Source organism: Xiphophorus maculatus, chromosome 19, assembly GCF_002775205.1.
Source record: "Xiphophorus maculatus strain JP 163 A chromosome 19, X_maculatus-5.0-male, whole genome shotgun sequence".
NCBI classification, from domain to species: domain Eukaryota; kingdom Metazoa; phylum Chordata; class Actinopteri; order Cyprinodontiformes; family Poeciliidae; genus Xiphophorus; species Xiphophorus maculatus.
In genome coordinates, this window is record NC_036461.1 from 10990042 (window position 1) to 11004837 (window position 14796).

The 14796-nt window shown below is 36.3% G+C and overlaps 1 protein-coding gene across 3 annotated transcripts in view; it reads right to left on the minus strand.

Annotated features, from left to right (window-relative positions):
• LOC102226287 (probable palmitoyltransferase ZDHHC14) overlaps positions 1-14796 on the minus strand; it is a 47249-nt gene that overhangs the window by 21834 nt on the left and 10619 nt on the right. For all 3 annotated transcript variants that reach the window (XM_023352669.1, XM_023352668.1, XM_023352670.1), the window contains exon 3: positions 8777-8937. In XM_023352669.1, the coding sequence (XP_023208437.1) occupies positions 8777-8937 (161 nt within the window). The remainder of the gene's footprint in view (positions 1-8776; positions 8938-14796) is intronic.

A 14796-nucleotide genomic window follows, 5' to 3' on the forward strand; every position in this document is an offset into this window, starting at 1 on the left:
ACAATTGAGTAGAATATTCAATATATACATGTGCTGATAAAGTAGCCACCAAAAAGTAAAATTGCACACCACCACCTGATAACCTAATAAAATAAATGCTCTGCATACAATAAGGCTTAGAAGGTCAAGTTTTCTAATTTCTGCAAATCTACAGCATGAACCTTACTGTTGTACTCCTTGGGCAAACAGTCCACATGTAGTGAAGTAGTGTGAAAGCGGGGGTGTCAAAGTAGCTTTTTTCCTGAACAAAGCCATTTGTACACTTAGCTATCCGGGCAGCAATAGTTTAGCCTTACATCAGTGCCTAGAGGGAGATTCCCTAGAGAGACAGGCCAGGTCTAAGAGCTTGAAGCTAAAAAACAAGGCCAAGTTACAATGGAGAGTGATGTAACAGCACTTATATATGCACGCTCATGGCATACCCACTCATAAGCACAATCATCATTACAGGGTCACATCTCATAGGATTCGGATGCAATCTCATAAACAAGACAACTTAAATTTTCTTTCTTATTTGGCAATTTAACAGCCTAGTTAAATTCCTGCTGTTTTAAAAAGACTAAGTTCACCATACACCCTCTAAGCAGCCTTAACATGAAACTATTGTCTTCCGTCTTACCTTAATCCTCACATTGTAAAGGAATGCTGTTCCAGTGGCATTAACAGTATAATTAACAATGGCTTTAGCTAATTAAATTACATCAATCATGTTGAGACCTTATGCAACATTGAAGGCTGGACTTTGACCGAGCAACAGAAATGCTTTTCTTTTCCTTTCCATACACTGTCATGTAAATAAATTGTACCAAGGACTTCATAGTAACCACAACTCCACTTTCCTACTACCATAGTTACATTCACTATTTTGTTATGTTGCTGAATACAAGGGACCTGCAAAAATGTAAGATTAAAACAATAATAATTAAGCCATCTATTCTCAAGTTTATCATTATTTTGAGACACACAACTAGATCTAAATATCTAAACTTAGTCATACAGGATTGCTACCGGTATATATGCTGCCCATTGGTCTCATTGTGATTCCACAAAATGCCTAAAAACCAACATGCCTATTTTAATTAAATATCCTCACGCTAAGATTTCCCCTTACACTCATGAAAGGTATTTCTCATTCAGCTGGAGGTGTCTACTAATAATAAAAACTGAGCAGGTTAGAAAAAAAGATGAAGTTTTGCTGAACAGTTGCCACAGTGCAAAGCTTGTGGGATGCCATTTTATTTCATTGTTTTTCCATGAGGATTCCTGATTACTGTTTGCTGAGCTAATTAGATTTTTCTGTGCTTGCGCTGATGTGCCCACACTGCATACAAAAAAGGTAGCATTTGTAAAAGCTCCTGAAACTGAGCATTCTTTTCAGAGGTGATAGTTTATTAAACAAAAAAGCTGATTTTTTACAGATTTTCAACATAGTAAATCATCAACTAATTGCTGTCTAAACCAGCCATCTTGTTGGGTACAGTTTATATTTTAAACCCAATTTACCAAATATAAGGCACCTTAAAGCACCTGTTAGTACAAGATGGGATAAATATATACACAAATCTCATTATATTTAAGACAGAATGAAAAGAAAGATGGCATAAATAAACCCAACATCGGTGAGAACCTTCTGTCCAGAATAGTACAGAGTCAGAATTGTCGTCCTCTGGTCCACAAGGTCTCCAGGGAGAAATGTCTTAACTGAGACCATGAAGTCTCAGTTCAGTCATTAGACCAGAGGGAAGGGGCATTTTGTTCTAAAAAGGATGCCAGTGAAGGCGGCTTCATGCAGAACATCTGGATAAAAGAAGGATGAGAAGACTAACATGAAAAATGTCTCAGCTAATATATATGATGTTTACAGCAGGTATACTTTGTGTTTCAGCTTAAATAAATTTAGATGTGTCTTGCTCAAAGATAAAATGGCTGGTTTAGAGAGTATTTGCTGACAAGCATATCCTTTCAGTCTAGACCAGGAAAAATTTTCTAACAAGTTTTTACTTAAACAGCTCTACAGTGACAGCTCTATTCTTATGCTTCCCCCAGCAGCAGCTCTGTCCCAAACAATATTCCCTTTTCAGTCCATCTTTTTCATGTTCCTGTCACTGCAAATCCAACAACACAGAAGAAAAGGAGTGAAAAAGAAAACAGCTATTTCTTACTCATGCACTTTCAAGACTGTAAAATGGCTGATAAAGAGTGTCAGCAATCCTTTAAAATTAAAGGATTATTGATGTACCGGTATCTATGCAAAATAATATTGTGCCTGATGATGAAACTTCATCTCAGTCAAGAAATCCCAAATGAGCTTTTGAATTGAAAATGGCATTTTTCTCATTGAGAATAAAACACCACTCTTTAAGTACTACAAAATGTTCAGCATTACGTTTCTTTCAAAAATGCTTATAATAGAAGTCAAGTATTTAAAGCCTCGTCTTCCATCCCACAACAATGTTGCATTGTGGCCCTGTCCCACCAAGAGGCATCAACAACCCTGAGAATGGAATTCAACTTTTAGTGAAGCAGGCTTTAATTCACAACTTTGATTTATGATAAAAAAAATTCCTTCCATAAAAATTGAGTGAAGAATACAGTGTATACAAGTTTTCAACTAAGATGAAAAGGTTTTGCACAAGAAAGCTGCAGAAAAGCATAATTTCTTTATAATCATGTCAATTAATCAGACATTACTTTTAGCAGCTGAAGAAGCCCTAGTCTTCAATATTTATATTTTAAGGTTATAATTTAGCCAAGTATGTTCCTTTAGTACATAAATTATATGTACTAAAGGAAAGTGAGGTTTCCTTTAACTTTCCTGTTAAAGGAAAGTGAGGTGGACATTGATTGCTATGTGCCATAAAGTAAAGGGATCTCAGTGGTGGTGGAAATAAACATTAATTATTGTTAATTATTGTGCAATATCATTATTGCACAAGCATTAAACAGGTCAGACAGGTGCTTAATAAAACACTACATACATCCCCATATGCCCAGTTACTGAGAGGCTCATGTGAGATCATCATGAAGTCAATGATTTATTCTAACTGAAATATTTTACTAATTTTTCATGCAAGGCTCAAAAGAACAGGATACAGTCAGGTGACTGACTAAAATAAACTTTGACATCAATAAAATTTGTGATCAACACATATTCGTTACATGGCAATTCAACTGGCCATATAACTCAAATCAACTCAGTGTTGGCTATTATGTTATGATTTACCAACCCAATGAAATGGTTGCAACATGTCTGCAACAAAAATCCTCTGTTATTGGACCAATGTAATATTTATTAGATGCAAGCCATAGTATTAAAAATGAACACACTTGAAATACATCATACTGTACATCATACGTATTAAATAATTGAATCAATATTTTCTTGATATTTTACGTCACTGAAATTTCCTTATAAATAAAAGTCTTGTAAAAAATACATGACATTTAGTTCTTACACACACAGATGACTCAAAGTCAACCACGTTAATGCATCTGTGCTGTGGTCTCAAAAATCCAGCCAGGGCAAATTCAAGATTTAGACCTACAAGGCTTTTAAATCCAACAAGCTTCTTTACAGAGTCTCACTGCAATAGAAAAAAACTGCATCTAATGCCATAAAACTGTCTCTGCTCTCTGAAAAAGAGACTCTAGCTGGTCACTCTGTTTTCATAGGATATGTATTCAAATTTGGCAACTGAAATAGTTTTCCTACAAGAAAATGAAGCAAAACAAAAGACATCAGTTAAAAGTTTTAACAGGAAAAACAAGCTTCAATCCCCACAGTTTTCTGTCATTTTAATGATCTGTAAACACATCAGTCACAATTTTTTCCTGTATCAACCCACTGTAAATGATTTCTAAAATTAGAAATGTTAGAATTTTGGCATGTTCCACCTGCGAATCAAATCCCACATGTCAAGATCTATTTCCTCCGATGGGAACAGAAGAAAGAAAAAAAATACAGCACTTGTGCTGGAAAATCAAAGGGAGGCTCTGACCATTTCAGAGTAAAGAAAGAAACAAGCTGTCTGATCCATCCTTCTCTCTGATTGCTGCTTCAGAGAGGATTTTGAATCTGGCATATGGAAGTTGAAATCACGCCAGCCTGTCTAGCTCCGACACATTGGGAAGCCAGACATGCATGGACATGAAATGCAGTAGGGCAAGGGGAAACTCAGAATGTTTTTTTTTTAAACAAATATTAAACAATATTGGCCACATCCTTAATTGCTGTACATATTTTTTTCTATTGCATTCAGCTCATTGACAGGACAGAATAGTAAGACATGATATATATACAGTACAGACCAAAAGTTTGGACACACCTTCCAATTCAATGGGTTTTCTTTATTTTCATGACTATTTATAAGGCAAGAAATCCCACTTATTAACCTGACAGGGCACACCTATGAAGTGAAAACCATTTCAGGTGACTACCTCTTGAAGCTCATCAAGAAAATGCAGAGTGTGTGCAAAACAGTAATCACAGCAAAAGGTTGCTACTTTGAAGAAACTAGAATATAAGGGGTATTTTCAGTTGTTTTACACTTTTTTGTTTAGTGCATATTTCCACATGTGTTATTCATAGTTTTGATGCCTTCAGTGTGAATCTACATTGTCAATAGTCATGAAAATAAAGGAAACTCATTGAATTAAAAGGTGTGTCCAAACTTTTGGTCTGTACTGTATACTTAGCTATCCACTCTAACATGAACCTAAGTGTTTGGCAGTCAGCAGAGATATCAAGTTTCCCTTCTGGAATATGGAACGTGAGAGACCTAAATGTCCCCATACTGTTCACAGATTAGGCCCAACACCGCTTAGTCAACAGATCGATAAGATGTGTGCTGAACCTGAGCCTTGTGGTATTTTGTTTTGAAAACACTGTCATCTACTTACAGGACAGGTCTATTCCACAATGACAAGAGGGTTACGGATAACAAATTCTGCTCAATGCAGCGCAAAGACTAGCTGATAAGAACAGGAATCTGATTTTAAGATTAAAGATACAAATGCATCAACAGCCAAACACTTACGTAGAATTGAAATTTATACTAATATATATGGCCAAAACTGCTTTTGTTCTGTAGATCCTCAACATTCAAGGTGTATTTGGACACATTTTAAAGAAACCACACTACTACACCCAAAGCAGCATGCAGAGACTTGATGTTAAGAGAAGAAAGTAGGAATTAAGGGAGTTTATGGGCGACCGAAAGGCCAGAGGTGTGGTTAGAAATGTGAAACTAGTGCAAATGTGTTTAAATGCTAGATAATGTCTTACATCTGGAAATACTTAGAATTTTATGTGCAAAATGAACATGTGGCTCATCTAACAGGCATGTTCTAATGGCAGCACTACAATTCTGAACATCCAACAGCCAAATGCTAACAAAAACAGTTTAACACCAGTAGAAAAAGATGTTTAGGTTTTTTTCACACTTCTGAGGAAAAATTAAATGGTAAAAATGTCCACAATTAAGAAGAAGTTTGTAATCACAATTATTTAGTTACTAATGTAACACTGAGAAGCATGGTTGAGAACAAAGATGGTTGAAGAATGGAAAGTGAATTCATATCATATAGCATAATAATATTTTGTGGCTCTACTTTAAGCACCAAAGCAATCATTAACATATAGTTGTAGCAGCCAAACACATTTTTATAGAAATCTTAAAAATAAAAACTACTTTGCTAAAAATCAAGACAAGATATTTGGTAATAAAATGTATTTGACAGCTCTCGTTTAAATTCAGTTGCAGACAACAATACTCAAAGGAAAAATAAAATACTCAACAACCAAAGGAATTCAGATTTAAGCCAGAATATTTTAATTCCTTTTTTTATTTAAAAAAATAAAAAAAATGTTACCATAAAATGGTAATTCTGCACTCTATGTCTCTACCACTGCTACTGGTTTTCGGTACTCTAACTTTCCTCCAAAGGCTTTTAAGTCTCCTAATGAGATTAATTAAGCTAGCCCAGAGTTTGTTTAATGAGGCCCTAATGGCCTGAAGCACAGAAGAGGACGATGGCTGAGAAAAGTTTCACATTCCAAGCAAAGCTATACAATTACACAGAACATTTTAAGTCAGCTAAACTAGTGAGCTAAGCTGTGATAATCCATTTAGCTACTGGGCAGCAAGACACCAACAGATCCTTGAGAGTTGGTCACTAAACCAGCACTGATGTTTGAATCATGAATTGGTTAAGTCAGAGAAGCAGGAAACGTAAAGGAAAAACAGGAAAAAAAAAATGCACTGGGAGTCACTGATACTGAATATATGTTTTACAACGATGACATAGTCACTAACATCTTACAAAGCATTTTAGCAAACCACAATAAATCCTAGAAATAAAGTCAATGGGCGGATGGATTCTTGCTTGTACTGACAACAAATGTTGACCCTCTTGTTAACTTACTGTGAAGGAACTTTCCCGCAGCTAATCATTAAAAGGATATTTACCATCTTTATTAGCCAAGAAACTAACCTCTAAGGATGACATCCCTTTGTGTTTCACACATTGTGCTTTTTCTGGCCCTCAAATCTTCCTGACATCACCTTAAGCTAAGGCAACATCCATTTGAGATGAGCCATCACTATTATCAGCTGCTTCTGTCTATTTATAAAGCAGTACATTTAGCTCTGTGATTTTTTGTATGTGTGACTAGTAGAAAAAAAATTGTTCCCTGATTTAAGTCACTGCTTTGTCTTTTCCTGCAACATTTCATAAGATCGACCTCTAGATCATCCAATCCTATCTTACACTGTTTAGTTTAACGGCCAAGGAAAAAGGTTGAATTTGTGCCTGGTTAATCGTTCTGAGTAAATTTGGTCATTTGTTATGGATCATTAACCTGTAGTAAGACCCGGTGACGACCCAATTTCTGTTTACTTGCAGCGTTTGTTCTTTAAAACCTCGAGCTATTTCAAATAGTCTGATGTCATGCTGTCCAAAGTTAGGAACCGGCCCATCAAAGAATTTTCCAACTACTCATTCTTTGTTTCACACCACACCCACCTGGAGTGTTTGGGACTTGAGCTGAGACTGCAGATTTTCCACAGTGATCTTTATCATACTCATCATTTTTATACTTGTGATGATTGAACAGAAAATGATTTTTTTTTTTCTTGTATCACTCCCACACAACTGGCACGTACACACTGTCTAATGGTTGTTATGGACATTTAGTGACCCCCAAGATGCTGTTCTTTGCTTCAGTTCTCCCATAATGAGCTATGAAGATTTTTATTACCTCTTTTCCCTACCTGCTTACTGTGCAAGGTGGTAAAGTAAATACGGACCCTCATCCAATCTAGTTTCCTGTGACTAAGTGATGGGCCTCCATGTCATGTCACCCTTCTAGGACAAGAAAACAGAACGATGTTCTTAGAAATTAGGCTCAACTTCAAAAACAATCCTACAGCTGAATACATTTTAAAGGGATTAATATAGGAGGTATTAATTGCACAAGGAAGATTATTCCATGTTATGAATTGTTTCCTAATATGGGATTTTTTTCCAGACTGAACAAATTTACTAAAATTAAGTATTGAATTTTTCTGAAAATCCTCATAATTCCTGTTAATTCAATATTAGTGCTTCCTAATGCACCAATAGGTTTACTTGTGCCAACATATATTAGATAAAATATTTATCAAATGGCAATTTATGACCAAGTAATTCATCAAAAAGGGGGTATTTGGAGAAGCTTTTTTGAAATAAAAAGATCGGAGGTCATTTGTGCAGAGCAGTTCAGTGCAGTACCAATAATTCATCCCAGCAAAGATGAAGAGTGCCTTTAAAGTCAATTGAAGCCCCTATTTCTTTGGCTGTGCAGATTTACCAAGGACACCTTATCCAGTTAATGTCAGGGAGGCAGTAAACACCCACACAAAAGCAGAATACAGCTACGCATGGAACATTTTCTCAGATAGGGGAGATGAGACGGATGGGAGCTGTGTAAACAGGACATGCACAAAAGATTCCTCTAACATACAAAGGAGAATCACTAAAGGATCCCATATCCTTCATCTGATGCCGAACAGTTGACACACAGTCACATGGTTGCGAACTGTTTGTTTTCGCATACACCTTTCATACAGACCACCTGGGGGACACCCCTCCTGTTTCAGTATACGTCCCTACTCACCAGGGTTCCCCCTGCTTCCCTCCATCCTTGGTTATGTTTTTATGTAGCAGTCACAAAGAGAGCATCACACTTTCTACACACAGCCTCCTCTGTGGAAAACAATGTTACAATTTCCATCCAAGAGTTATTAGCCATTTGCCATTTTTCTAGGAGATTTTTAGTGAAGAACCGTAAAAATGTACATAATTTCTTATCACATCTGATGAGTGTTCCTCAAAACAAATGTTGTGTCTCCTGCTGCAAGATGGTGGAAGCAGAATAGTTGAATAGAAATATCAACATTGTTGTCCGAGCCCATTTAGGCATAAAATACGGCAACAAACTTCTGACCAGTCACGCAACACTTTGCACAAAGAGCAAAGTGTTGCTTTCTGGTTCGATCCAGGCCTGGAGTAGAGTTTGGTAGGCGGATATTTCTCTTGGAACAAAAATGACACAATTTTCATCATGTGTTTACACTGAGACCAAATTTCAGCACTTCGAAGTAAGTATGTAGGATCTCAGTATATTTGTGGCACTATATACTGGCGCAAAAACAATAAAAAAAATACAAGGAGAGAAATGAAGATTTTAACATAGACTTTGTTCTTTAAAAAAAATGATTGAAATGAAATCGCTTACCTATTTGTCTCTCCAAGTCCGCTGCCTCGTCAGGAGTGGCCCTAGGCAGGACGCCGGGGTCACTGAAGCTGGTTCTCAATAGAGTCCCCAGTACAAACAAAAACAGAGCTCCTCCTAAGACTGGGATGATGGGGGTCAGCTCCTGTGCCAGGAACGGACAACTGGTGAAATAAAAACAGATGATGAAGAAAGAGCAGCGACAAACCATAAGCAGAAATGCAGAGTTTTATGTTCCAGCACATCAAAACTTCATTTACCCCCATTTCAACATTAGCACAAAAGACAACACTTGGAAATTACTGAGGAAGGTATTTAGGTTAAGGAAAGTAACATTCTTGCTTAACAACTAAAGGAAACTAACCACAAAACAGAGTCAAACAAAGGTTCATGAATAAGTCAGATCCCTATCCAGTCTAAGTAGTGTCTTTCAAAATTTACTATTTAACAGGTTAGATTGGCTAGCAAAAGTATACCCCTGTAACAACTTTTAAAATTGTTTAAAAATACAAATATTCATACTTGTTATGATACTTGTTTATGTAATAAACCAACAAAGTAGTTCATAACTGTAAAAGGAAACATGGATAAACTTGAATTTTGAAGATTGATTTGTTTTTCCTACACTTTCACAATTATGTTCCACCCTATGTTCATCCATCACATAAAATATCTCCCAAAACACAGAAAAGTTAAAAAGTTATGACTTTTTTAAATACACTGCAGCTGGTTACGGCACAAATCATATTAAGTATCACAGGGGTGGGCCTAGGGCACTCTGTGCTTTTTGTTTACGAGTTTCTGGTATTTTATGAACTTGATGCTGTCTTTTTCCCATGATGCATTCCAGGCTTCTAAATGATACAACATAGATATCACATATTTTTCTCAAAAACATTTATTCTGATGAAACTGATTCAAGTTTCCTGTGCTGACTGCTAAATGATTGCTAAAGACAAACGTCAGCACCGTCCACCTAATGAACGAACTGTCCTAATAACAGTTAGGACAGTTCGTTCATTACTGCAGAGATTAATTACTAAGTGAACCATCTAAACTTGCAGCAAGCCTTACAGCCACAAAGCAAACATACAGCCAAACTTAATACAAAAGTATTTCAACACTAAACTTAACCTGTTTTCCAAGCCAGTTAAATATCGAAGAGAATGAATCATTTATGAATCACACCTAAATGTGAAGCTGGTCAGCAAAATGTGTTTAGAGAAATTTTAAAAAACTGAAGCTATAATCCTAACATCTCTATGAACATTGACCTGTAGAAACCTGAGTGGAAACATGCAATCCAGCTGCTCTCTACAAATGAATGTCTGGGACATCAGCAGGGGGAAGCAGGCAGGGCAACACAGTTCAGCAAAAACATTTTTTTTAGGTTTAAAAAAAAATTGGCCATTTTTTGTGTCATTCCTAAGCTATTGGTTGCATTTGCTCAAACAGCCTCCACCTCTGATTTGGTGATTTAGGATCGTGACTTTCTAAATCAAGATATTGACGCCAGACATTATTGCCTATTTTGAGATATGAGTGCCTCATAACTTATGATAAAATTGCTTTATATGTTAAAATTTACAACCTACAGTTATTTGTGTAGGTGAAAAAAATTAAATAAAAAGGCATTCAATGTGATAACCTGGCAAACTGTGGCTATGTGCAGCTAAAGGTGCAGAAAGGCCTAAAATGCAAGCAAATATTCACTTTTTCTGTTTTCCTTCAGAGGAAAACCCTGAGCCATTTATGTAAACAAACTTTTTCAAACTTATTTTTAACAGGAGTAAAGCCAAAATATAAGCACAGATATCATCTATACTGATTTATGGCATGACATTATGTTTCTAAAAACAAAATCCGCTGATCCACTGATCCCAAATCTGTTTGACTGTATCATTAACTGAGTCCTCATGTCTGTGTTACAACATCAGCTCAGGCCACATTAGATGAAAAGCCCAACACTGTGGGAGGTTGTGGCAACACTTCATGAAAAAGGATCTGAAAAAGAACAAAGCGAAATCAGCAAAACAGCCAATGCTGATCAGAGATGAGTCCAACAACAGATATAAAAGCAACTGCTACTTAAACAACTAGCTTATAGTAAATAGAACATCAGTAAACATACTGTATGTAGCAAGCCTTCTTCTTAAGTAATGGTTTTAAAGTTTAGCTAAAATGTATATTTGTTCGTCTGTTGGAATAATCCCAGATATTTCCCTGCAAAGTTTTGGCATTTATCCGGCTGTCTGTGACTCTGCTTAAAAATCAACTAAAGCTCAACTTTAGCAGCTTCAACAAGTGTACATTAATTTGCACCAAAAGTGAATTTGAATTACTCCTACAATCCAGTGTGATTCAGTTTATCTTGATTACAAGGAGATAAAAATAAAAGTGTCTCTAAATCTAATCAGAAACGCAAACACAAAACCTTGTTGAAATACGACAGAAAAACAGTAGAAATTTCAGCTTCAGAAAAGGATTAACATCTCAACGGAGACTTCAGAAACGTCCATTCAGCATATGGCGTCGCTGACATTCCCCTCCTAAATGGATACTCAGAGTTCTACAAAATAATTTAAAAAAAAAACTTTGGAAAAAATTGCTCATCAAACTAAGTTATATTTTTATTTACCTTGACAGTGTAACTAGAATCTAAGTGTTGTTCAGAGTCTAACTGAGCTCCATGTCTGTTTGGAGTCACACAAGGTTGTGCCCGACTTCCTTCAACAAAATGTGACCAACTTTATAACTGAGTACATACTGATTCAGAACTTCTTAGGTTGTTCAAAGCTTATCCATACACAGCAACAGTCTACAAAGCAGCTAATTAAGCTAGCATCGATAATCAGTGGCAATTTCTTCAGGTGGCCCTTGCAATATTTAAGAAATGAAGGCCCTGCTATGCTTAGTTTCTTGATGTTTTCATTAGCATTTGCTTTGTGAAAGACCATTTGTTCCACAGGTTGGTCCAGAGGTTATGAAAATAATTTTTTGCAATGCACAATGGATTGTAGAAATAAGGTTGACTGGGTCAGAAGCTGTGTATTTTTCCCGAATGCCTTTTCGAGGCATAAGCGTGCTTGCATGCTTTTGTGATTCTGCTGTTAGGTTTTCCGTCAACAGATACTTTTGGTAAGAGAGGGCCCAGTCCAATTTGAGACTTTCTCAACGTGAAAATCAGGATTTACTTGTAAGTCAAGATGGCAGGATCCTGTTCTTAGGAGCAAGCTTCACAAGAGATTCAGTGGCTACAACACTGCTTAAATGGGAATTACAGAAATCACCAGTTTGTACAGTTCCTCTGAAAACACTCCTCCCCACCGAAGAGTCTATACAAACAATGACGAAAACAGGAAATCTAATAATCCAAAAAATGAACAAAAAAACTTCAGTTGGACACTTTAGGGTTAGTCTTTACACACGCAATGAAATTAAGTGGTGACAAGTAAACATGACTAAAAGCAACACCTAGTTAAAAGTAGGCACTGTACCTTACTTAAGCTTGTTTTTCTAATTAGCCGGCTGCCATTTACTATGGTTAATTATGCATCATGGTATTGCATATTAAAAGGTGAAGAAACAGCAGACTACTTTGCAAGACTCTGTTCTGTGTAAACAATCATTAAATTCAGAAGCATCCGTTGCAAAACAAAATTTCAGTTACAAAATCTGCAGATTTTTGAAGCCAGTTACTGTTGGTTCCCTGCTGAACAAGGCATTAAACTTGATAAAACAAAATAAAGCAGAAGAAATTACCCCCCAAAAGTGGATGGCTAAACATTGGCTTTCTAAATTTAGACATGTTTTAGGTATCGTTTCAACTATATATATATCTATACACACACACACACACACACCCCACCACAAAGTCCTCCACATTAATTCCCTAATATAATTTCTGAATTTTAAAATCTTAAATAGGACATTAGTGAAGGCTAAAACTTACAGCTTTTTTTAACTGCCAGTAATCTGCAATTGCAGAACCAAAAAAAAAAAAAAAAACATATTTTGAAAGTAACTCCACACATGGAAGGGAAAGCTTTTTAAAGACAACATAGATCATGGATAAAAGTAATGATTTGGCAAGAAATGTACTGAATCCAGCATTGGAACCACAATTAATACTATGTACTTTGTTGAAGAGATGTGGTGCTCAACCTCCTGTAACGTAAAAATCCTGTCATACTTCAAAACCTATCCACTGACAAACAGATAATTTAAAAGAAAGTGGAAAAAAAATACACTACAAGCAACAGCATCTGTACTTTAAGAGCGACGTTTCAATGAGTCGTTTCAGTTACATAAAGAAAACGTGATCAAGTGTGGCATAAAGCGACACTTGACACAGATTAAACACCAAACCCACCTGGGAGAAAGGACATATCCATTAACCCCACTCCTCCTGTGAATCTTTACTCAGGCATGTCTATGCGCTGCAGATATACAAAAACTTGCCCAGTCAAGCCCCGTCAAATGAAACATCTCTGACATTTATCTTCATCTGTCGATGAACAGCGGTAGTAAGACTACTTCAGCAGCTCCCGTTCCTAAGAAGACTTTGAGAGAGCAGAAACGAACAAAGTCACATTGTCGTTTTTATTTTCTTCCAATCCACTTCTTATATTTACAGAAACTTTGGAGGCATCGTTACCATAGAGACGGACGGCATGCAATGTCAGACATGGTAAGTTTCAAAAGGGGCTATGGTTACCCCGGAAACAGCCACATCAGTGAGTTGAAGCCTCATAGGAAAGGAGCAGCAGACTTTAACCAATTTTTTAGTCTGTCTTGTTGAAAGAAACAAAAAGATTTAGTGAAAAAAACAAGGAGGACATCTAATAAGGCCAAAACCAATGAATACACAGAGGCTGAAGTGAAGACTAAAACAGGACAAACCTAAGAGTTGAGAAGCTTTTTGCACTAATTACACCAAGTCTGGGTTGCAGTGAAAGCTGCATCTTTAATGGTCACAGTCTCATCATCGATACGTCAGGTGAGGGAGAAATCAATATTAGGGATGCACAGATATAAAAATTTGTGCCGATATTGATATTGGATATTAATATTGCTGTTGTGGCCGATATCCGATATTGACCTATGTATACATTTCACAACCCTTGCCATACTGTGGGGAGAAAAGGAAACCACAATGCTGACTTCACCACTCCTTTTCTGATTCAGTTAAACTCCCCACAATTCTGTGCTGCATCACTGTCAGTCACATGACCAAACAAATACCACATGACCAGAAGCAAATAACAAATTGGAAATAAATATTGGTTAGTAATCTTAGACCAGTTGTATTTATTGGATCGATACCTGTATATTAAAAAATGACCAACATCAACTGATACTCAGGTCATTGCCAATCTCTTGTGCGTCCCACATTATTATCGCAGCTACTGTACATCTGAAAGTTGGTCCATTTAACAAAGTTATGTTGAGTTCTACTCAACGTGCCATGTATGTACAATTTAATGTTAGCATTATTTAGAAATAAGACGTGAAAAAATATATTCAGGACAGTGACAGTTAAAAATTTATTTTGGTGTGATATGCAAAAGACACCCTTTTCTCACCACAGAGTAGTCATTATATTGTTTTGTAATGGAAATATTATAATACTATTGTGGATGTAGACAGGAAAAGATTATATATTGTCACTGGGAAACCTTCAGCTATTCTTACAGAATATACAATGGACACCCGAATACTCACTGTTGAGTATTTATTTATTATTTTTTTATGAGGAACATAACTCCAAATTATTTTGATTTCTTGTAGAGGACATACAAAGTTTTCAAACGAAAATTCAGCTTGGGAACATAAAATAGGTGTAATGATACTTAACATGTTATTGGCAAGATTTTGCTAAGCACCCAATCCAGGAACACAGATAAGATTGTGGATGTTAGCCTGTGTGGTAGCCTATTAAACTAGGCAGCTATCAGCATTTTTAAAAGTGGTTATATGTGGATTTTATTCATACATGGCTGTGGTCCCTAACCCACATGCCC